This window comes from Bactrocera latifrons, unplaced genomic scaffold (assembly GCF_001853355.1).
Source record: "Bactrocera latifrons isolate USDA-ARS-PBARC rearing strain unplaced genomic scaffold, ASM185335v1 scaffold_47, whole genome shotgun sequence".
NCBI lineage: Eukaryota > Metazoa > Arthropoda > Insecta > Diptera > Tephritidae > Bactrocera > Bactrocera latifrons.
Window position 1 is genome coordinate 352354 of NW_017537123.1, and position 21605 is coordinate 373958.

General features: G+C 34.3%; 6 protein-coding genes across 11 annotated transcripts in view; 3 read left to right on the top strand and 3 right to left on the bottom strand.

Annotated features, from left to right (window-relative positions):
* Window positions 1-1683, top strand: part of LOC108973259 (transcription factor grauzone-like) — a gene marked incomplete in the record, with an annotated part of 2671 nt that extends 988 nt beyond the window's left edge. The window contains 3 exon segments of the mRNA XM_018940379.1: window positions 1-260; window positions 314-899; window positions 987-1683. Coding sequence (XP_018795924.1) covers window positions 1-260; window positions 314-899; window positions 987-1199 — 1059 coding nt within the window.
* Window positions 1684-3291: 1608 nt separating this feature from the next.
* LOC108973255 (WD repeat-containing protein 35-like) lies at window positions 3292-8931 on the bottom strand. Its single transcript, XM_018940374.1, is given in 17 exon segments — window positions 3292-3553; window positions 3619-3787; window positions 3846-3991; window positions 4058-4520; window positions 4586-4746; window positions 4810-4953; window positions 5042-5623; window positions 5693-6000; window positions 6062-6165; window positions 6853-7039; window positions 7118-7497; window positions 7579-7738; window positions 7818-7963; window positions 8183-8470; window positions 8525-8587; window positions 8590-8635; window positions 8707-8931. Coding segments are annotated over 17 exon segments (3564 nt in total). The 5' UTR covers window positions 8731-8931; the 3' UTR covers window positions 3292-3360.
* Window positions 8932-9053: 122 nt separating this feature from the next.
* LOC108973256 (vacuolar protein sorting-associated protein 51 homolog) lies at window positions 9054-12051 on the top strand. 3 transcript variants are annotated; one of them, XM_018940376.1, is made up of 10 exons: window positions 9054-9229; window positions 9292-9918; window positions 9982-10106; window positions 10176-10684; window positions 10757-10884; window positions 10942-11088; window positions 11148-11510; window positions 11577-11689; window positions 11760-11863; window positions 11976-12051. In XM_018940376.1, exons 1-10 carry the CDS (start codon window positions 9149-9151, stop codon window positions 11978-11980), a joined length of 2202 nt encoding a protein of 733 aa, XP_018795921.1. In that variant the 5' UTR covers window positions 9054-9148; the 3' UTR covers window positions 11981-12051. The 3 variants fall into 3 exon arrangements, with proteins under 3 accessions (XP_018795921.1, XP_018795922.1, XP_018795920.1); XM_018940377.1 differs by lacking the exon at window positions 11976-12051 and having other exon boundaries at window positions 11577-11698; window positions 11760-11850; XM_018940375.1 differs by lacking the exon at window positions 11976-12051 and having other exon boundaries at window positions 9055-9229; window positions 11760-11933.
* LOC108973258 (transcription factor grauzone) lies at window positions 12008-14380 on the bottom strand. Its single transcript, XM_018940378.1, has 6 exons — window positions 14250-14380; window positions 13765-14194; window positions 13222-13693; window positions 12959-13153; window positions 12519-12894; window positions 12008-12444 (listed from the first exon to the last, which is right to left on the bottom strand). Exons 1-6 carry the CDS (start codon window positions 14358-14360, stop codon window positions 12052-12054), a joined length of 1977 nt encoding a protein of 658 aa, XP_018795923.1. The 5' UTR covers window positions 14361-14380; the 3' UTR covers window positions 12008-12051.
* A 1112-nt stretch (window positions 14381-15492) lies between these two features.
* LOC108973327 (U2 snRNP-associated SURP motif-containing protein) lies at window positions 15493-19435 on the top strand. Its single transcript, XM_018940539.1, has 13 exons — window positions 15493-15601; window positions 15657-15773; window positions 15839-15932; window positions 15995-16187; window positions 16240-16402; window positions 16475-16864; window positions 16930-16973; window positions 17031-17363; window positions 17426-17668; window positions 17727-17910; window positions 18125-18368; window positions 18439-18830; window positions 18890-19435. The coding sequence occupies exons 1-13, from the start codon at window positions 15596-15598 to the stop codon at window positions 19343-19345; spliced, it is 2859 nt and encodes a 952-aa protein (XP_018796084.1). The 5' UTR covers window positions 15493-15595; the 3' UTR covers window positions 19346-19435.
* LOC108973328 (cyclin-related protein FAM58A) lies at window positions 19422-21358 on the bottom strand. 4 transcript variants are annotated; one of them, XM_018940540.1, is made up of 6 exons: window positions 21278-21358; window positions 20602-20703; window positions 20404-20548; window positions 20092-20310; window positions 19792-20025; window positions 19422-19730 (listed from the first exon to the last, which is right to left on the bottom strand). In XM_018940540.1, the coding sequence occupies exons 2-6, from the start codon at window positions 20682-20684 to the stop codon at window positions 19635-19637; spliced, it is 777 nt and encodes a 258-aa protein (XP_018796085.1). In that variant the 5' UTR covers window positions 20685-20703; window positions 21278-21358; the 3' UTR covers window positions 19422-19634. The 4 variants fall into 4 exon arrangements, with proteins under 4 accessions (XP_018796085.1, XP_018796088.1, XP_018796087.1 ...); XM_018940543.1 differs by lacking the exon at window positions 21278-21358 and adding an exon at window positions 21001-21020; XM_018940542.1 differs by lacking the exon at window positions 21278-21358 and adding an exon at window positions 20795-20869.
* Between the last annotated feature and the right edge of the window lie 247 nt (window positions 21359-21605).

The window sequence follows — 21605 nt, forward strand, 5'->3', positions numbered from 1 at the left end:
CCAAATGATTGTCCGAAAAAGATYAAAGGTCGATCAAGTATTAAATCAAGTTCGGAAGACAAAGAGATGGTTAAAAAATACATTCCAATGATCTGCGAGTTGTGCACATTTTTCAGCGAGGACTATTCTTCAGTTAGAAAACACTTCCRAAAACAGCATCCAAAAATAARATCATACGTAAGATGTTGCAATAARAAATTATTTCACCCTMTTGAGATCGTACGTCATGCGTATAAACACGACAAYCCTGAATTCTTTAGGTATGTTAAATATATGCCCTATGTTATAGTTTATAAATCTAATTCCGTTAAAGGTGTAAAGACTGTAAAAAAAATTTTGCGGAACAGTCAACACTCTCCCGTCATATGATAACTGCCCATGCACCAGAGGAGGAACTAAATTACAATTGTGACCAATGTCCTAAGAGATTTCCTTGCCAAAAGAAACTTGAAATTCATAAAAACTCGCATGTGCCCCAGAACGAGCGAATATTCGTTTGTGACCTATGTCCTAATAGTCGCTTCGCCAGTAATGATCTTTTGAAAATTCACGTATGCATGCGGCACCGTCGACCAACCAATGTTTGTCATGTGTGCGCTAAAGAGATACGGGATAAAGCATCATTTGAAAAGCATGTGCGATCGCATTTCGATGATGGTGGTCCAAAGGTAAAATGCACATTGGATGGTTGTGATCGTTGGCTCAAGGATGAAGATAATCTTCGACGACATATACGAAGATTGCATACCAAAGATCAAAAAGCGGTCACATGTGATACATGCGGACGGGAATGTAAAAATCAAGATGCTTTAACAAGACATAAATATCGGGTTCATTCAAATATTGTATTTACCTGCGAGGAATGCAAAAAGACTTTTAAGCGAGCGATTCATTTGCGGGTAAAAATTAATTCATTTATAATAATTCTATTTAATTTACTCTATCAACGCGTAATTAAGTAAATTTGTCTTCATACATATTTTCAGGAACATATGGCACAACATACTGGTGAAATTCTTTACAAATGTCCATTTTGTACGCGTACTTCCAATTCAAATGCAAATATGCATTCGCATAAAAAGAAAATGCATCCCCTAGAATGGGAGAATTGGAAAAAAACAAATAATGGAAGTTCACAGCAGATATTGAGTAATCAACAGGAAAATACACAAAGCTTGTATTCATTATATAACAATTAACACATAACCATAGTAAATGTTTTTGAATTAAATATACACACATATGTACAGTTAGTACAATAGCGCTTGGCTGCGGATATTTGATTATTATTAAATATGTCTAATGACTCGACATTTTATATCACAAATGCGCTCCAGCCAGTTATTGTGGTGTAATCGCTATATTTTCTAAGATTTAAGCGCTAATGTTTTGGCTAGGCTATTGAGTTTTGAGTTTTAAGGCTTTCATTTGCAATAAATTTGTATATTCAGTGGTGACCTTACAATTAGGAAGGATATGCTAGAAAAAATCGTGCACTGTAAATTATGAGTGCCGTTATTCATAATGTACACAATGAACGAGTTTTGTAAGGTAAATACATGACAATTTACTAATTGGTTATTAAAAAAATCAAAATTTGCCGGTTTGTGTTTCTTAGCTGGTCATGCAATTAGAAACGTGGAGTTTTTATAATCTTGCACCCAGTTGCTACAGAGTATTATAGTTTTGTTCACCTAAAGGTTGTATGTATCACCTAAAACTAAACGAGGTAGATATAGGGTTATGTATACATATATACATAAATGATCGGGATGACGAGAAAAGTTGAAATCCGGTTGACTGTCTGTCACTGACTGGTGGAGTCCGTTTACGATTTCTCGTGAAGTAAGGGCAAGAGTAGGATATCAAATTAATGAGGAAATTCGGACGATAAGAAGGCATTTACAAATGAAATGTAAAAAATTCCCAATACTGCATTAGAGTACTCTGGAGTGACAAGTACAAGTTCAATTTTTTCCAATCGGATGGAAAACATAACCCTGAACTCCAGGTACTCTGTGGAATCAGTATAACATGGCGGAGAATCTGCGCTGTCGTCCACCATGTCCCTATCTCACCCCATTTGAAAACTTATTGGCAATTGTGAAACAATATCTTAAGGACGAAAACCCACGAAATAATAACGAATTATCTCAAATGGTGGGTTTCACAGGTACAAAAAAAGGTATTTTTAGGATTTTTTTTTTTTTTTAATACGAGCAATCATATATTTGAAAAATATAATATTATATGTTATCCCAAAGGTATATATTCGATCAATATCTCCTGAAATTTCGATACAAAAATGTTGAAAATTCCGCCGTTGGGACCGCATTTCCCTGAGTGTCTCTCAAAAAAGTGCTCTCACCGTGGACAGCATAACTTATTATTGGTTCATATAAAATTAAAAAACTGATCTTTTGAACGTAGGAAATTTTAAAATTGTCCTTTTTTCTCGGACTTTAAACAAGAAATCTCATTGTTGGTAAAATTTTCGTCATTTTTTTGATCAAAAATAAGTTGTAATGAAACAAGGAAGAATCCTTCGTTCAATAACTAGATAATATTAACTAAATCGGTCGAAACCTTTTCGAGAAATCTTGTCCACCGACTTCAAAAACACAGTTTCGAGAAAAACGCGTTTAAAGACAGGGCACTTAGCGCAGCTAGCCTTGAGTGCACAAGTTCTCAAGGCTGTATCTCCGAAATTATTACTCCGATCAACTTTAAAATTTAGGACTATATTCTAGAGGTATTATTATTATTATTTTTTGTTTTTTTGGAAATTTTCAAACCCACCTAACCTCTTACACAAAGCTGAAACAGTAGTAAACATGCCAACATTTAAGTCAAAGTTTACTTCGAAGACTGGATGAACACATTTTCACAATGTTATCCAACAAAATATTAAAAATCTAATCTATTTTGTTCAATTTTATATAGATATTTTAAGTTATTACTATCGTTTCTTATCAAAAGACCAGACAAAATTTGTTTTTTTATGTTTAGCTCATTTTCTTAAAAATAAGATTAATGTTGTTGTTTTTATGTAAAACTCAAATAAAATGTGTTGCTATATTAATTTCAATTAATAGTTTTAATTATTTATCGCAGTCAGTTCTAATTATTGTATAACAGCACCATTGTATACTTGTATTAYATTTTATTCAATTATAGATGCACTTTGATCTTCAGTCTATTGTACCCTCCCTCTTTTATTACAACACTTCGTCTAACCCAATCGCAGTCGCCTAGCTTGACTATTTCTTTTTAGAATTAATAATTCAGCAATTAGTAATATAATTTTTTTTTTTTTTTTTTATTAAGTACTTTAAGTGAAATAATGCTTTGAACTTTACATTATATTTCAACTGTCATTGAAATTATCAAACTGTGACAAAGAGGACAGGTATGATGTCGTGAGATTTCAACTGGGATGGCACAATGATGACAAATGCCACAAATCCAAATATTGCTGGTGGGTTGAGTGATGGGTTTGCCTGATGACACACATGCAGGAAAGCGAACACCACAAATGCTACAGGCTGTCAGCCTAGAAAAGATTTATTTATTTTACTACACATGTCTATGGAGATATAAAAAACTGAAGATCCGAACCTTTCGGGTACCGGCGAGTTGCATGCGTAACATTTAACCATTTCATTTCTGGTATCTTCAGATACATACTTTGAAGAAATATTTTCCGCGAGCCTTTTATATTCCTGAACTCTACATTCTGGTATACTCTCCAAGCATTCTAGCTTGCTAAAAGCCTTGATGCATGTACCTAACGTTAATTTTTGTTTCGTCAAATTAATTTCAATAACAAAATATTTAGTACCCACCAAATGATCGATCTGCACAGCAAGAAAGCGCGAGTATATTATATACATCTTCTGTTGGCAAGATATCATCGTAATCGCACAAGCGCAATGCAGTAACAACAGCATTGCGTGTAATACCAAAACGTAACTGACGCTGTGCCAACATCCTGCACAAAATTCAATATAATAACATATCCACAAATGTATTTATATGTATTAGTACTTGTGCTTACATAAAATGATAAGCTTCTGCTGCACGCCACATATGTTCTACGACGTGTGCATCTTCTGGACTCATAGTATCCAATATGGAATTTCTATCCACTTTGTAACTCAACTCTGCTGTACTCAATGATTTTAGATGTTCCTCGGATAATAATGCAGCTAGAATATAGAGCTTTTTAATGCGTAGCATGCTGGAGTCCTTTTCGACTTCCCGTTGTGCAAGTTTACCTAGCAAGCGCGCGGCTTCCAAATAAAATCCAGCTTTCTTTTGCAGTTCAATTGCTTCTGGTAAACGATCCTCTTTGATGAGCTGAGCTGCATGCTTGCTTAACAATTCTCCAATTTGTGGCATATCGAATTTACGAGCAAGCTGCACCGCCTCACCCCATTGTCGCAAATTAACACAAACCTTTACTGCCGATTTAGGATTGCCCATTTTTAAGTACGCCTTGACTGCCTCTATACACATTCCTGTRAATGAGTGAAGCTTAATTACTTCATATTTATGGTATGACCTATGTATCAATGTTACTTACCAACTGATGCCAACATCTCGGCTATTTTTGCTAATMATGGACTTTTTTCAGGCAATTTATCAATGCATTGTTCCAATTCATCAAATCTCTCAAGATGGTAAAGCGCGTCCATTAAACCTTCTAAGTGATGTGATTTTTCATAATATTCCTTTGCGCTCTCCCTGTGAACAGTTGAGTAAAAAAAGCTTATTTATTTTCGAAATTTGGTGACATCTTGTTCTTACCAAGAGCGTAAACTTGCAAAATGATTGCCAATTTCGCGCCATGCGGTCTCCATTTGTTGGTCAGATACTCCCGAACCCATACGATAAAGTTGAACAGCACGAAACCAGTCGCATAGAGTAATACGTAGATTAATAGCCAAATCTCTGTTCCCAAAACAAGATAATATACATACAGAAAGATTTTATCCAAATATCCACGATTATAGTGGCCTTATTTTAGTTACGTACGTACCTTCTATCAGCATCCATGTATAATTTCTCTGCTTCCTCGTACTCGCCATAGAAAGCGGCTACTTCGGCTTTTTGTAACATGCGTGCTGATATGTTTCGCATGCGTTTAATTAATTGAATTCCCTGATAATTAGCACTACGCACAAAAGCTGCCTCAGCCAATAAGCGCCATAAACGCGGATGTGGATTATCTTCAATGAACTGCTTCGCGTCTTCTAAGCCCACRTGCTGCAACAAATCATCAGTGTCACGCAGCGACTTAACTCGCAACTGTATAATATGATTAACGGAATTTTGAGTCTCATCACCACTAATTATGTCATCGAGTAAAACACTAGTAATCTCCAAATCTTCAAAAGCACATATATAACCGGAACAAGAAATAGGTTCTTCGGGATCATTGCCACGAAATACATACATGCGTGTCTTTTCCATTAATGCGAGTAATAAAGGATTATCCTTGGCCCAGCAAACGGCCCAAACATMCTTGCGTTCAACTCGACTGAAATTCAACTGTGATTGATGATCATCGTCCAAATCAAGCAACGTCATAACACCAACATCATCTATAACGGCTGCACGACTAGAAAAGGGATTTTACTAGATTTTATTACATACAATAAAATTAATTACTGGGAAGAATTTTACATACCTGGAATTACAATTAATTGACAATTTATAAGGCTTTGAATTAATCTTATGACGATTTCGAAGCGCTACGTTCGGCACACTGTACTCATTTATAGTACCCGAGGAACGTGCCACCAATAATATCTTCTCGGACATGGCGAGTGCGCATATGGGATCTATGTTAACGTGTTGCTTGTAAGCCTTTTTATCATAACTTGCGCCCCCTGTTGCAATTACTAAGTCTTTGGCCATTTCGACCCCAGTTGGCGTGTCGTCTATATGAAATCGATTCTCTTTACGCCCCTTCACTCCATGCAAATTCGCTGCACTCTACAGATATAAATCGATAAAAAATCTACATACGCTATGAAATTATAAAGTGGAACCTTACTTTAGGAGTGTTGTATTGCCAAATGAGCACTTCATCGAAAGAGGATATTGCTACGTGTCCAGAATTAATCGCAACAAAATTTGGTTTCATATCAGTGTATTTCGCTGTCAAAATGAGGCCGAAAGAAATAACCTTAGTTTTGTGGTACATTTTGGARTTAGATCTGAACCACTATCTTGTTCTTTTATATTGGTCGTCAAACGTCACTTAAGTGTATATTCTCTTCAAAAATCGACACAATTTTCAACTAAAAAATTGTGAACTCTTTAACCATTAATATGGTATAAAAACCACTTTAGGTATATTGTATTAAAATTATTAACAGAATGATATAAGAAAATATTTGCAAACGCGAACAAATTGTGTTCTCCGTCGCTTTTAATTGAGTAGATTGTACTTCTTTGTAGTTTTATGCAACTCAGACCAGAAGTTTTTAAGATTACAAACGAGATAACCATAACTCTTAGTATGTACAGAGATGAGATACTTGAGATTTTATAGGCCTATCTTCGTCGAGACTAGTAGTATATGTATGTTGTTGGATAGTATCACAAAATACTTCCTCGATAGTCTTTGAAAAATCAGAACTTTCCATACACCATAATTTGGTCTTAATAACATCAAAGTATTATAGATACAGTGTAGTTTAAATAATTTTTTTTTTTTTTTTGCGGAAATATCATTTCATAAAACGCTGGTTGTAACTAGAATTGGATCACTTATTTGTATAGCCTCAAGATAATATTATGTTTGGAATTTTACCRTTGTGAGGACATCAGTTTTGTACTTACAGTCCACAGTGGTACCAATAGAATTACACAACATTAATTGRTAGCATTTATCGTCGCTCTGAATTGGATTTGTTGAAATAGTTACAATGTTTTCCTTCATATTACTATTTAAGCATTCTACAGCTAAAACACAATGGTCGTTGCAAGCAGCCATCCCCAATGCTGGCTCGACTTCCTTTAGGAAACTCTGAAAATATTTATAATATACTACATTGCACTATACTATACTTTTAATACATATTGACTTGAGTTATGTATACGACACCTGATTAGAAACTGTATTCCAGAAAGTGATAATGTTGGTCGTTGAATTTCGCGTATGATTGGTACTGCTTTTATTAAGAAAAACAATCGTTTTTTCAAAATAACACCACATATAATCTGGACGTATATTTGCAAAATATATGAATGAATCGACAGCCATTGCAATGCGTAGCGATTTTCCTTCCCATGAAAGTGAAGAGATCTCATTCCCTGGAACCTTTAAGGTGCGTATCAAATGTCCGAATGGGGAGTAAAAATTTACTTGATTCGATTCTTTCGAAGTATTGAAATCTATAAGAATTCCACAAACAGAAAGCACAGAACCATCTTGATTCCACTCAGCAGCTATATTTCGCATACTTGTATCGATGATAACTGGGGCTAAATTAATAAAARCACATAGGCATAAGTATATATTTCAAATTTTGATTGCTCACGTGTAATTTACACAAAATTACATACCGTCATCGCTTTCATTTCGCATAATTTGCAATTTGCACGTCTCAAAACAAATAGCTAAAACTGGTCGGTTGGATGGTGCCCRTCCGCTAYACCAACAAAGTGCCGAGATTCTAAAATTTCTATTTGGACTAAGGGTGACGCACTGTATATTTAGCTTCATCTGKTCTTGGTATGTAATATATAGATTTGTATACGCTAAACTATTGAATATACTACAATAGTCATATATAACTACTGACCGCAAAATTTCCTTGGTTGTCATAAAGATGACATTCACCATTAGCCAACCCAAATAATATTAAACCATTATCTGGACTCCATTGCACACTAGTTAAATGAGTATTCTTCAGCTCCTTCCCCCAAATACGATTTCCATCAACAGAGCCTTAAATTATGTAGCATATATCAGTTTAGGTGTGAAAACTGGAGAAATCGGAAAATGTGAGAATATTATTTAAATCTTCATGTTGGTCTTGGACTTGTGATGTACGTTAAAGACGTTTACGATTCATCACTAGTTTATACGTTAACCAAGWGATTCGAATCCAAAACCGTGAATGACCACATTGCGCATGCATTCAATAACTACCTTATATATACAAACCTACAATGATTGCGCCATCTTCGTACATTATGCATATTTTAGCTCCATCTGATGTCCAACACATGCTATTAACGGTCGATTTTTTTCGGTCATTAGTCATCTCTTCGTACCAAGAACCCTTGTAGATCATCCAAACCATAATCACGCCATCCAAATCCGAAGAAGTCAATTTCTGCTGACTTTCGTTCCAAGTGACCACTTTAACCCCTTCCTTATGCCCGTCCAGAGTTTGATTCATAGACAAATTTGATACAGCAGCTAGATTACCCTTATTTGGACCGCTGGACGCTGAAAAATGGAGGCGGTAATAAGTTAGATAAAAAAAAAATAATATAGCACTACCTTGTTCTAGTTTCAAGACCTTAAGTAGTCCCTCAGAACCAGCGACTGCTATATACCCGTGCTATGCTTCCAAGCTATGCAATTTAATTTTACATTGTTCGGTATAGCAATCTAGATGATATGTTTATTAATTTTTTTTTTATTGGGGTGAATATCATACGTATATATTAAAAAATATAGACCTTTTTGCTTAAATATACAAACATGTTGCTCAATTAAAGTATTGGTTGCTATCTTTCGATTAAATTGAACAAAATTGTTTCAATGTCCCAAACATACAATAAAACTTGTYCCCATGGCGATTACGAATGTTTACTTCATGTTTGTTTTGTTTATCAAGTGTTGTTTTTCCCACCTGCAGAGAAAGTGTATTATAATCAACATTCTATGCCACCTGTTTGTGATTTGTTATGTTCACCGTTAAGTAATATTTAGGATACTGACAAAACTAATTATAATTATCTGGCAGCACTAATATATCTGGAACAGTATTTAAGTTTTTAACAATTGTACAGAGAAAATTTCATTATTTATGTACATCATTGGACAAAAAATACTATAATTCAACTTTTAAATATAATTTTTAAAGTGTGTACCGATTAGCAACAAACAATTGCCACCAGGATGACAGAGCATGCTAATAATCCATATGATATGGATAGCTCGGCATTTGATTCTGAAAAATATTTGGAAAAGTTATTAAAGGTAAAGCCATACACACTTATTTCCTATGAGAGTGTTTCGTAAATTTTTGTTGTGATTCACAGGATTGTACTTTAAAACAAATAATGGACACTGAAACTGCGGTAATAAAGGACACTCAAACGCTACATTCCGATATGCAGACACTCGTCTATGAAAACTATAATAAATTCATATCAGCAACAGATACTATACGAAAAATGAAAAGCGATTTCAAGGAAATGGAATCGGATATGAATTTGCTGCGCAATAAAATGAATTCCATAACATCGTTTAGTGAACAAATTACAGATACATTACAGGGGACTCGTTCGCAACTGTGTCGTCTTTCTGAAAAACACTCGCTACTTAAACGTCTGCAATTTTTATCCTCTCTGCCAGCAAAATTGAAGGGTCTAATAGAAGAACAGAACTACGCTCAAGCTGTTCAAGACTATTTACATGCACAAAAGGTGTTTGCACAATATGGTCGACAACCCTCATTCGATGGCATTCAGAGAGATTGCGCATCAATATTGCTCGACTTAAAAAGCCGTTTGAGGAATGATTTTCAAATGGCGAGTAATTCAGCTCAATCATTAAGTGAAATTGGTGAATTATTATTGCAGTTAGATGAAAAACCAGCAGATTTGGCTAATGAAATGCTGACTTGTGCTGCAAAACGTTTGCACGAACAAATAGTACTACTGCAGGTATTTGTAATATAATTTATGTTGATCTTTACATAAATGGCTTAATGGTTGTTATATAACAAGGATCAAACTGAACGAGACATGATTGAATTTGTTGATATGGGTATARAAGGATTTCTCAATGACCTAACATTAGTGGTTACTTCATATTTTGATATGTTTGTAACAAAAAKCTATGATAAAGAAAGGTAAGATATGGGCTATAAGTTTTTCAAAAGTGCCTTAAGAATTGCAAATAAGTCCTTATATAWCTTTAGCGATGATTTTCAAGAGCGTTCCTTGCGCCAATTAAACGTATTTCTAAACCAAAATATTGACAAATACTTGACACTCGTTCATGATCGTGTTGAATCAGATATTGGTTTTGGTGATACGCAAATACTGCTTCGAGCCCTTGATCGCCTTCATAGACGCCTTCTGGCTATGCGCAATATTTGTCGTGGTTTGGAAATACAACGTAACACAGTAGACATCATAATCGCAGCTGCACATCAACTTTGTGAAGCACATTCTAAATCATTAAAAGATCACTTCTCCGATAGCCTTAGCTCTGTACGTTTGGCACTAGTTTCAGCAAAAAGTGACAATAATAATGGGGCAAATTTAAATGAATTAATTACTAATTTGTATATGTCAATGCTGGAAAAGGTAAAAGGAGTGCTACAAGATTTATTAGTATTTCTGCAGACGGATTGGTCATTCAATATTAAAGCAGATTACAAAGGAGTTCTATGCGTTGAAGGCATACGGGAGAGTTTATTAATTGGTAAATATATATTTTGGTAAATATAAAGAAAGACTTCAATTGTTATTACATATAGAATATCAAATTTTTCAGGATTCTTGCGTCATATTTCTAAAATGATGTGTTCTTTTGCTGAAATCTCTAGTCCTAGTCCTCCAAATCTTCTCTTGGTTCTATCAAAAACATGTGTTGAAATGGAGCAAAATGGTGTACATATTCTGGTAAATTCTAAGGTCTACAGTATTTACAAAAATTAATATTACTAGTTTTTATTTTAGATCACTTTGGTTGACGATTTATATGAAATTGATTCAGAAAACAGTGCAGTATTATCTCATGAAACCGAAATTTGCGCAGAAATGCGCGAAACTGCACAAACACTATTAGATGCATATGTTCGTTTGCAAGGCACAAATATTTCACAGGTATTACAATTTGTATATATAATACATATTTATATGTATATACATTATAATCATATTAGATGATGAGGAAGAGCGTAGAAACTCGTGATTGGCTAAATTGTCTTGAACCTCGTTCAGTACGGGCTGTAATGAAACGGGTTGTGGAGGAGCTGGGGTCAATTGAAACTGTTGTGGCTAGCCTTTATGAAGCGGGCGTTAGGACGACAGCAAGCAGTGATTCTAGTCGTAAAACCCATTTTAGCACATTAACAACAACTAAGCAACATCATCGTTCTAATTGGTCGAATTATACGCCATCACAATTAGAATCTAACTATGTCTCGAATATTCATCGATTATTTTCGGAGCGCATTGACATATTTACTAATGTTGATTTTTCAAAGGTGTCCATTGTGACTGGTATCATTAAGATTGGCTTAAAGGTAAATTAGTTTGGTGAATATCTTAGGATTGTTCGTTTTTCTTTACAATTATGCATATATTTTTAGACTCTTTTGGAATGCATACGTCTTCGCACATTTAGTAAATTTGGCTTGCAACAGGTACAAGTGGATACTCATTATCTGCAAATGAATCTTTGGCGATTCGTCGCTGATGAAAAGTAAATATCGTATGTCATATAATGTACTAATGATTCCTTTAAAAAAAAGTATTTTACGAACTTATTTCAGTCTTGTAAATTTTCTGCTTGATGAGATACTCGGATCCGCTGTACATCGATGTTTAGAGTCGATACTTATGGAACCGATTGCAGTCGAAATAATATGCGAGCGAGGTTAGTATTATCTGTTCCAGTTCATTGCTTTAAAAACAAATCATAATAAATAATATAATCAATTACTGAATATCACTAATTATTTTAATTTTCTGTACAATTAATATGCTAGCCTAAACATGGATATATCTAAAATTGCACAGATTTGTATTTGATATAAAATAAAAATTTATTTCAAGTACCTTATACTAATTTATTGTAAAAATTATACTATTGTCGTTCGGATTCGCGTCTTCGTTATCACTGAAACCTTCTGTTGTCACTAAAATGTTGTGTGTTTCTCTTCCATCGTCTGATTTAATCATAATTACTTGTGGCATAGAATCATCATCACTGCTGGTATCGACTTCTGTAGCATTTTGACTATTCGGAGATTTTGTTTCTGTTGATTTGYCTTTATCTATCTTATCAATATAAACATCTGGTTTCCCAGCATTTTCACGTCGCTGTTTGCGGGTCTCTTCGAACTCTTTAGGATGCATTTTCTTGCGATGTGAATGCATATTTCCATTGGAATTAAATGTTTTAGGACAGTGTGGGCAGCTGTATAACACCTCGCCTGTATGCGTGGTCATATGTTCCTATAAAACACACACATGTATATATATGTATATATCACTATAAGTAATTAACGAATGCATATTTTAGAAAATACCTTTAAAGATATAGCTTTTTTGAAAGCCTTCTTGCAAACGCTACACTCGAAAACGCGTTCAGATTTATGAACATAACGTTGATGACTGAGTAGGGMGCTGCGATTTGGCGCCACCTTTCCGCATATACTACAAATGTGTAAGGTGCCATCGTCGTTATGACGTCGCTTATGTTTCTGTAAACTATATTTATCTTTATGCCATGATCCACACTTTTCGCATTGAACTTTCGGCAAAACAATACCAGAATGCTCCAACTGATGTCGGGCAAAAGCTGTGCGCCCCCTTATGACTTTCGCACAAACATCACACATAGTGGCACCATAACTCGAATGCATTGTTTTCATATGTGTGCTCAGCATGTTGGCTGATGCAAACCTTTTGAGCAAAAGAAAACTTATAAATACACTTTTAGAATTGCGATAACGGAAACTATATTTACCCTCTTTTACAGATATCACAAATGTGACTACGTTCTTCATGAATAAGACGATGTTGTTCAAGGATATAGGGACGTGCAAACCGTTTCGGACAGTGTTCACATTGATACTGTTTTTCTTCTTCCGGCTGGTGTTTGATCAAGAAATGGTTACGCATACATTGTTTATCAGCAAATGTTTTGTCGCAAGACTCACATCTGGTCATAGAAAATTTTTAACAATCAACAATTACATTKCGATTCAATATATCATCTTATTAGTTTACCTATAACAATCTGGATTAATATGTTTTTCTATATGTCCCACCAAAAGGGYTCGTTTATGAAACTTTTTATTGCAGCAAGTTGCGTAACCTTTACATTGGTGAATTTTCTCCATATGTTTTCTTAATTGAGAAAATGTCTGTTGTTCCGTTGCACAAATATCGCATACTAAACGTATACATTGCGCGATTTTTTCATCAATTAGACGCATCCGTTCCTCGTAACTTTCCTGTTGCGAATCATCACCATCATTTGAATCAATTTTAGATTTCGTTTCCCCTTTTTTATCCCTTGTTTCACTTTTAATTTTAGGTGGTCGACCTCGACGTTTTCTATTTCCAAAATCTGCCTTTTGACATTCATTGTCCACTATTTTCAATTCAAGTTCTGATGTTCTTTTGATGTGTTCTGAAATTTTCTTTGTTTTAGAGCGAGTGGAACGACGCTGACACTCTAGCGGTAAGGCAAGTGCATCTGAAATTTATTATATATAAGTATTTAGCAAATATTTTATAGTTTGATTTTTWATTTAYAAAATTTATCACCTTCGCTTTCTTCCACAATGCCCATTACTTCTTCCATAAATGATTCACTATTTATGTAAGGCTCATCATTTTCTACAGACTGTTCACATTTCAATTCTTTCGATTCCACACAGTTTAAGCCTTTGACAGCAGGCTTTTCCGGTGTAATGATATTTTGTTGATTGTTTATTTCGTCATCATCATTACTGAAGTCGTTTTTGGGAATTGTGGTTGATAAATTTTGTTCTAACCATTCATTGACATCTTTTTCATCGGTTATTGAATAGTTACGCTTCCTACGGCAATTGGGCTCTATATCGGTCTTTAATGAAAATCGTTCTGTTAATAGTCTATGAGCTTCCTCGACACCTAAGTAAAATTCATTGAAATTGGAAACGCTAATCCAACACGAATTGCATATTGCTGTAGATATTGGGTCATCACTCCTTGGCTAAAAAAATAAGCCTTTTGATAAAGTTGACAAAGAAGATGTTTTGGCAACCTACCTCGAACCAGAAGTATTTAGCAAGTACTGCAGCCACATTCAATTCAATACCTATCTCGTCAAAAATATTAATTACATTTTTAAAATGCTTCAGGCACAATCTACAAATCATTTTTATTTGCTTTTATGTCCTAAGGGTTATTTAAAATTTGACAAAGCTCTGCCAGCTATTAAAACTGAATAAAAAAGAAAGTACGAATCAAACCAGCCGTAAACAAAACTACAGTCTTCTAACGTGTTGCCACTTAACAAAAAAAAAAAAAAAAAAACAAGCATAAATATTAAATAATAACATATAAAATAATTTGATTTAAAAAAGTGATTTACCCACTCCCACTTTCCTTCCGGAAAAGTCGCTCTCTTGAACATTTACCCAAAATAATACCGAATTTAATTTTTGATAGAAGTGTAAAATTGCAATTTATATTATTATGCATTAGCGTGCTTAATTTATATTTACTTGCGCTTTTGACCCATGTTAATGCAAGTTTGTAATGCACAACAATTTCGTGCATTTAGCTGAATTTGACCAATTTGAGTAGGCAATACTGCTCAAAAATGACCGATTTTTGCTATTTTTTTTGACAGATGTCGCTTGAAGTCTGCTGCCTCTTTCCGTTTTCAGCATCAGAGTTAAACAGTTTTATATTGCTAATTAAATTATGTACAAGTATATTAACAAAAACAAATTTTAATATTTTTAGATGGCAGAAAATAAACACTGCACAGTTTGCTATTTATTTTTCCAATATTCTTAACTTTTTCGCACACTTTCTCTGCATTACAAATAATTATTGGTTTTAATTTCACTCTACTACCTTTTGTCGTAGTTAATTATAAACTAATTTTTTCGTTAAGCTGATAAGGATTTTCCAAAATTACCAAAACTTCTATTATTAATTTATCTTATTCATTTTTGTTTTACTTATTTTTTTTTTAAATAAATAAACAAATTTCACTATCAGCTGTCTAAATGCACAAGTCTGTCGTCTGTCACCATAAAATTTCAATGCCCATTAGCGTTGCTTAAAGCCCATTAATTTTGCTCGTTGTTGTAACGGCAGAATTCTGCCGAGTTGACTGGATAAAAATCCGGGTCCGTTCCGGTTTTCGTAGACCCGATTGTCGTGGGAACGGGCAGGGTTATACGTTCTGCTCGTCTGTCAGGGCTATATGTTGAAAGAATTTTAAAAAATGAATTTCAGATCGATAAGATAACCCCATTTCTAAGTAATTTAATCGATATTTTAATATTATAGAAGAAGAACGATTAGCTTAAATCTTTGGGGACGAAATTTTATTGAATTGTTTTTTTTTTTAACTCTGCTGGATATTTATTTACTAAATATGAAGGTAAATATTAAAGTGATCTGCTTCCACTACAATATGACGTACTTTTTATTCATAGCGTATTAGTGAAAAGAAACTGGAAGCTTTCGCCGTTGGGAACATGGGCAAACGCACCCTCTCCAAAAAGGAAATTGAAGAACAGAAGAAAAAAGAAGATGAAGCTGCCGCGGCACATGTAATCAGATATTTATTTATATAAGAAGTATATACTGTACTAAACTTCCTTCTTATATGTGTCAGGTATTCAAAGAATTTGTGGAAACATTTCAAGAAGCACCTAGCGCTTCCTCCAAAGTATGGGTGAAAGCCGGTACCTACGACGCTGGTTCAAGACGTAAGTTTAATGATTTTTTAACTAACCTAATATGTGTTATTTATGACATATTATTTTCGAAGGTGAAGACAACCGCGAAAAGGGCAAATTGTATAAACCTGGATCAAAGCTGGATGAAAAAAGCGCAGCAGAAAAGGCACAGGAATACGCTAAAATGCTTGCATCGGACCTTAAAAAAGATGTCGTTCCGCTAAAAAAGAAAAGCCAAGAGAAGAAAAAAAGCAATTTAGAACTGTTTAAAGAAGAATTAAGACAGTAAGTTACCGACACCTTTGCCGCACTGTATTAAGTGCTTAATTTCTTTTAGAATACAAGAGGAACGTGAAGAACGTCACAAATACAAACATCTGGCGGGTCAGGCGGTAGCTCAACAGATCGTTGAGAATGCACCCGAAGCACGGGAATCGGGATCATTCGACACCGGTGACCCAAATACAACTAATCTCTATTTAGGCAATCTCTGTCCGAAAGTATATATGTTTTTTTTTCAATATTGTAGAAAAAATTTGTTATAAATTTTATTTTTATATTCATCATTTCAGATTTCAGAACAACAGCTAATGGAAATTTTCGGACGATATGGGCCGCTGGCTAGCATAAAAATTATGTGGCCACGTTCCGAAGAAGAAAAACAAAGAGGTCGTAATTGTGGATTCGTTGCTTATATGAGTCGTAAAGACGCCGAAAGAGCTCTCAGAACTCTGAATGGACGGTACATAATGGGTTATGAAATGCGGCTAGGTTGGGGTAAATCCGTACCAATTATGAACCAACCCATTTTTATACCACCTACACTTTTGGAGCTTACTTTACCACCACCGCCATCTGGTCTACCATTTAACGCCCAACCACCACCTGCAGAAGCTCAAAATATACCAAGAATAAATTACAAAGAATACACCACAGAAGAAGAGAAGGAAAATATGGAAAGGGTAATAGACGTTGATTATTTAAATTTAATGTTTTATCTCAATAAAATGTTTATTAACTTTTATAGATTCTATATAAATCTGTTGTGAAAGTCTTCATACCTACAGAAAAGTGAGTTGATAAAGTTGCTAAATAAAATATCTAATAAATGTTCATATTACATTGCAGAGCGGTACTGAATATTATACATCGTATGATTGAATTTGTCATACGCGAAGGCCCTATGTTTGAGGCATTGATAATGAGTCGTGAAATAGAAAATCCATTATTTTCGTTTCTATTCGACAACGAAAGTCCTGCGCATATATATTATCGATGGAAACTATTTTCATTATTACAAGGCGATACTCCCTCAGAATGGAATGAAAAAGAGTTTCGAATGTTTAAAGGAGGTCCTATCTGGAAGCCACCGATAGCAAATTTTTACACAATGGGTATGCCAGAAGAACTGGTAGTTGATCCAGATGCCAACGTTGTGCACAAAGGTGCACTTTCAAATGCGTACGTAATCATCCAGCAATGATGAAACTTTTTTATTCATAATTAAACCGTTTGATTTTTAGCCAACGCGTTCGCCTAGAAGACCTTTTACGTCATATAACACCTGAGCGCTCACGCATTGGTGATGCAATGATATTTTGTATCGAACACGCTGATGCTGCAGATGAAATTTGTGAGTGCATTACCGAATCGTTATCCAATCCAGACACATTGGTATCAAAAAAAATTGCTCGTCTTTACCTCATATCCGATTTGTTGCACAATTGTACTGTGAAAGTTTCGAATGCTTCATTCTTTAGAAAAGCGTAAATAAAAATAAACATAAATATTGAATGGCAATATTTAATAATTCAACTATTTCAGCATTGAAAAACATTTAATGGAAGTATTCGAAAATTTGCACAATTTTTTCAATTCAATGGAGAGTCGGTTGAAAGCTGAGGGTTTAAAGTCGCGTGTTATCAATGTAATACGAGTTTGGGAGGAATGGACAATATATCCTAAGGAATTTTTGGCAAAACTGAAAAGTATATTTTTGGGAAAACAGGTATATAAGAAGTTATTCACAAAAGAAATAATTTTTCTTATAAACATTTTGTATGGATATAAGTAAAAATATATATATATAAATTAGTTGCCAGTATTAAAAATTTTAGCTTTACATTTGGAGCACTCATTTCTTCCGTAGTCAAATAATCAAATCTTCTAGTATATTGTATATCTACATAAATATATTGTTCCTGGAATTGTTTTATATGAAGATCGCGCCATCACCACCTCCAATAGAGGAAGCTGTAGAAGAACTGCAAGATGACATTGATGGAGCTCCCTTGTCAGGTGATGAAAAAGACGACGAGGACTTAGATGGTATACCATTGGATGGTGCAGCTTTGTTAAAGAGCGCTTTGATGAGGGGATTGCCAGAAGCGATGTCAATACAAAAAACTACACCCACAAGGCGGGGTACAGGTATTGAAGAAGATGACGACATCGATGGAGTACCATGTAAATTCTATATCAAAAATATTTACAAATTAGGTTTGTTGAAATTAATCCATTTCTTTCTTAATCGCAGTGGACGAGGACATTGATGGCATACCTTTGGAGAAACTACCTTCTGATCTCAGCGATGTTCAAATGAGATCAAATGCCAAGAGTGGTGCGTTCATACCATCGAAGTGGGAAACAGTTGATCCCGAACAAGTTGAAGCTCAGGCAATCACAACTAGTAAATGGGATACTTTGGATCCACCACAAGCACCAAAGTTTTACGACTCTAGTGATGATGAACAGATCAGCAATAATGTTGCACATCATTACGACGACGATAAACGCACAAAACTACGTGAAATTGAAGTAAAAACAATGCAATATCAAGATGAGCTAGAAGCAGGGTTGAGAGATCTAAAATCTGGCTGGACTATAAGTGAACAAGTTGAATACTTTAGGCGGAAATTACTAAAAAGGGTTAGTAATTCGGCAAGAATTGAAAGTGGATAAAAATAATATTTTGTGATTTCTTATAGGACACTGATGTAGCAGATTCACCATTATCGTTTATCAATACGAAGGAAAGTCGTCGAGGGAGTGAATCTCCAGATAGCACCAGCAGACGAGCACGTCGTGTTAAGCGGTCGCCTTCGCCAGTACAATATAATAGTAGCAGTTCACGATCATCACCAGCGCGTGCAAGTTATAAACGATCACGTTCTCCACTAACTACACGACGCGAAGTATCGCCTACGACTTCTGGCACGCGCAGCGTTAAATCCTCCAGACGAAATCGTTCACGTTCCCTTTCCGACTCGCCAAAAAAGTATGCAGAACGCACAGTATATTTATCAAAATCAGCTCGATATGAAAATTCACCACGTTCCCGCAAATCGCCTTCCCCAGGCTACTCATCGTCGCGTTCAACTAAACGTGATGATAGAGAACGAGAATATCGTAACGAGAAGCATAAAAGCCGCCATAAGCATTGAATTCAGATGGAAGGATACATCGTAAATGTATTTAATATAAGCATTTCCAATAATTAAGCAATAAAAAATAATAAAATTTATTTAATGAAACTTACACGTTTTCATGATCATGGTTTAATAAGTTCGGTATGTAGGTATACTTTAAATATCAATGGAAATAAACTAGAATACGAGGCAGAAATAAGCCATAGCCAATTTTTTAGCTTGAAGAATTTCCTTATCACAAATTTACCATATTACTTTAACGTTATTATATACGTTTTATAGATATAAATTCAGTACAGTTTCTTCAAAAAGAATTGATTTCGCTTTCTTGCTTATAAATCTCTATTATATCTTCAATAATTTCCCAGTGTTTTTCTTTTGTCAACTCACTGACAAATGGCTGAAAGACAATTGGTAAACAGATTAAAATAAACAGATTTATATCGTATAATTGAACTTACCGTATACCACATGGACGCTTCATCGGATTCATCAGCAAGTGGGACCTGAATGCCATACGATTGTAATGCTAAAGACAGACAACATATTGCGACGTGTGACGGTTTGTGGTTAAGGATTTTTGAGCTGTGATGCAAATCTTGAAGAAACGATGCTGCTGACTTTGCTATCGGCACTGATGACCAAATGGTATGACCTAACCAAGATTGCAGCGTTTTCATATAGTAAAGCAAATACTGTTGTAAAAATTGTAATAAATATTTATTTGGTACACATGGAAGCATAAAGTTGCGTAATACTACCTTGTGTGGATGTTCAATGTTCAAATCAAATTTCAAAGTGCGAGCGATTAGCAACTCCGCCTGGACTATGGCATCGCGTATTGACCAATATTCATCTCCTAATTCTAGTGGTGGCGTGTCACGATTTAAGGTGTTATGTGTAATATTAATAACATCTCGAATTTTTACAGGATCGTCTTTAATTTTTCCTGCTAGGTATAATGCAGAAGCAGCAATAAGCTGGGGAAAAAAAAACATAAACATCAATAACAAAATTGAATTATATGTACGTATGCATGTAGAGTTGTAAATTTTTTTTATTAATCGACTTACATATTCATCATAGTCAGTACTTGATACTTCTTTAAAGAAGCGGTGAAAAATTATAGCTGCACTTGCTGAGGTTAGTGGTTTAATTTGCAGTTTAATAGCGCATTCAAATAGGAAACGTGGCACAACACCAGGCTTATCCACTTTGCTGAAATTATTACAATTAGGTGGGAGGTTTTCGAATTACGATATTCACTTTACCGATAGTCTGTTGGTTTTTGTTTTTGAGTTTTATTCGCTTCAGATCGCTTTTGAACTGACATCACGTCCAATAAGTTCTTCATTGTTATTCCTTTAATAGCCCTATGTTAATATAAAAATTTGACATTTTTTTAAGTTAATATGTTTATAACTTATCCAATTTTACTAAGGCATTACTTTCTAATAAGCGTACTTTATTAACTATTATGCTATTTGAATAACGTCAAAACTGGTTATTTGACCCCAATGAAAACTAATGGCGAACACTATTTTTGATTTCGTAAGGCAACTACAAATTTAAAAATTAATGCATTTGTCATAATTTCACAGAGTTACTCTGAAATTTTTTATTTATTTATTTATAAATGTGAAAAAAAATAATAATATTATTTTATTTACACGAAAGTGTAGTATCTGAAATTTTTTAATATTTTATGGTTTTTCTGCTATATATTTAAAACTAAACTCTTCAATGGACAATATACATATGTTAGCATTTATAAATTAGTCTAATATACAGTGCACACATGTCATGTTTATACACGTTATTTATTCCCCCAACCACCCCACACTCTTATAACGCAAACAAAACATAACATAATTTACTTAATATTATAAAATGTATGTGATTTTTGTTTTATTAGGACTTTGTTATTTTGTTTTGTTCTCGACTTACCAGAAATAACAAATTATGTACACATGAAATCTATACTTTAACAGCAAGCAAAATATGTTATTCACCAAAGTAAACTTTGTAATGCACTGTAAATCAGAGAAGAGATCGGATAAAACTATCGATCAGTGATGCCAATTTTTAATTAGAAAAAAGGCCAAAATTTATTAAAAATCATTTTATTGTGCAGACAACATAATGTTTTATGAAATACAATAATTTTAACAGTTTGTAATTAACAAAGATAAAAATTTATATATTTTCTTTCCACATTCTCTTTAGCTTTATCTATTTAGCTTTTTGCCTTCAAATTCAAATTTTTGTATCAAAC

What these genes read in the sequence shown, in the direction of transcription:
- LOC108973328 (XM_018940540.1), bottom strand. Translation starts at nt 20,684, where the DNA reads ATGAAGAACTTATTGGACGTGATGTCAGTTCAAAAGCGATCTGAAGCG. An exon ending in GTACTGACTATGATGAATAT is followed by an intron (nt 20,311 to 20,403) that starts GTAAGTCGATTA and finishes TTTTTTCCCCAG; the next exon opens with CTTATTGCTGCTTCTGCATT. An exon ending in ACATTGAACATCCACACAAG is followed by an intron (nt 20,026 to 20,091) that starts GTAGTATTACGC and finishes TTTTTACAACAG; the next exon opens with TATTTGCTTTACTATATGAA.
- LOC108973327 (XM_018940539.1), top strand. An exon ending in ATGAAGCTGCCGCGGCACAT is followed by an intron (nt 15,774 to 15,838) that starts GTAATCAGATAT and finishes TATATGTGTCAG; the next exon opens with GTATTCAAAGAATTTGTGGA. An exon ending in AAAGGTGCACTTTCAAATGC is followed by an intron (nt 17,364 to 17,425) that starts GTACGTAATCAT and finishes TTTGATTTTTAG; the next exon opens with CCAACGCGTTCGCCTAGAAG.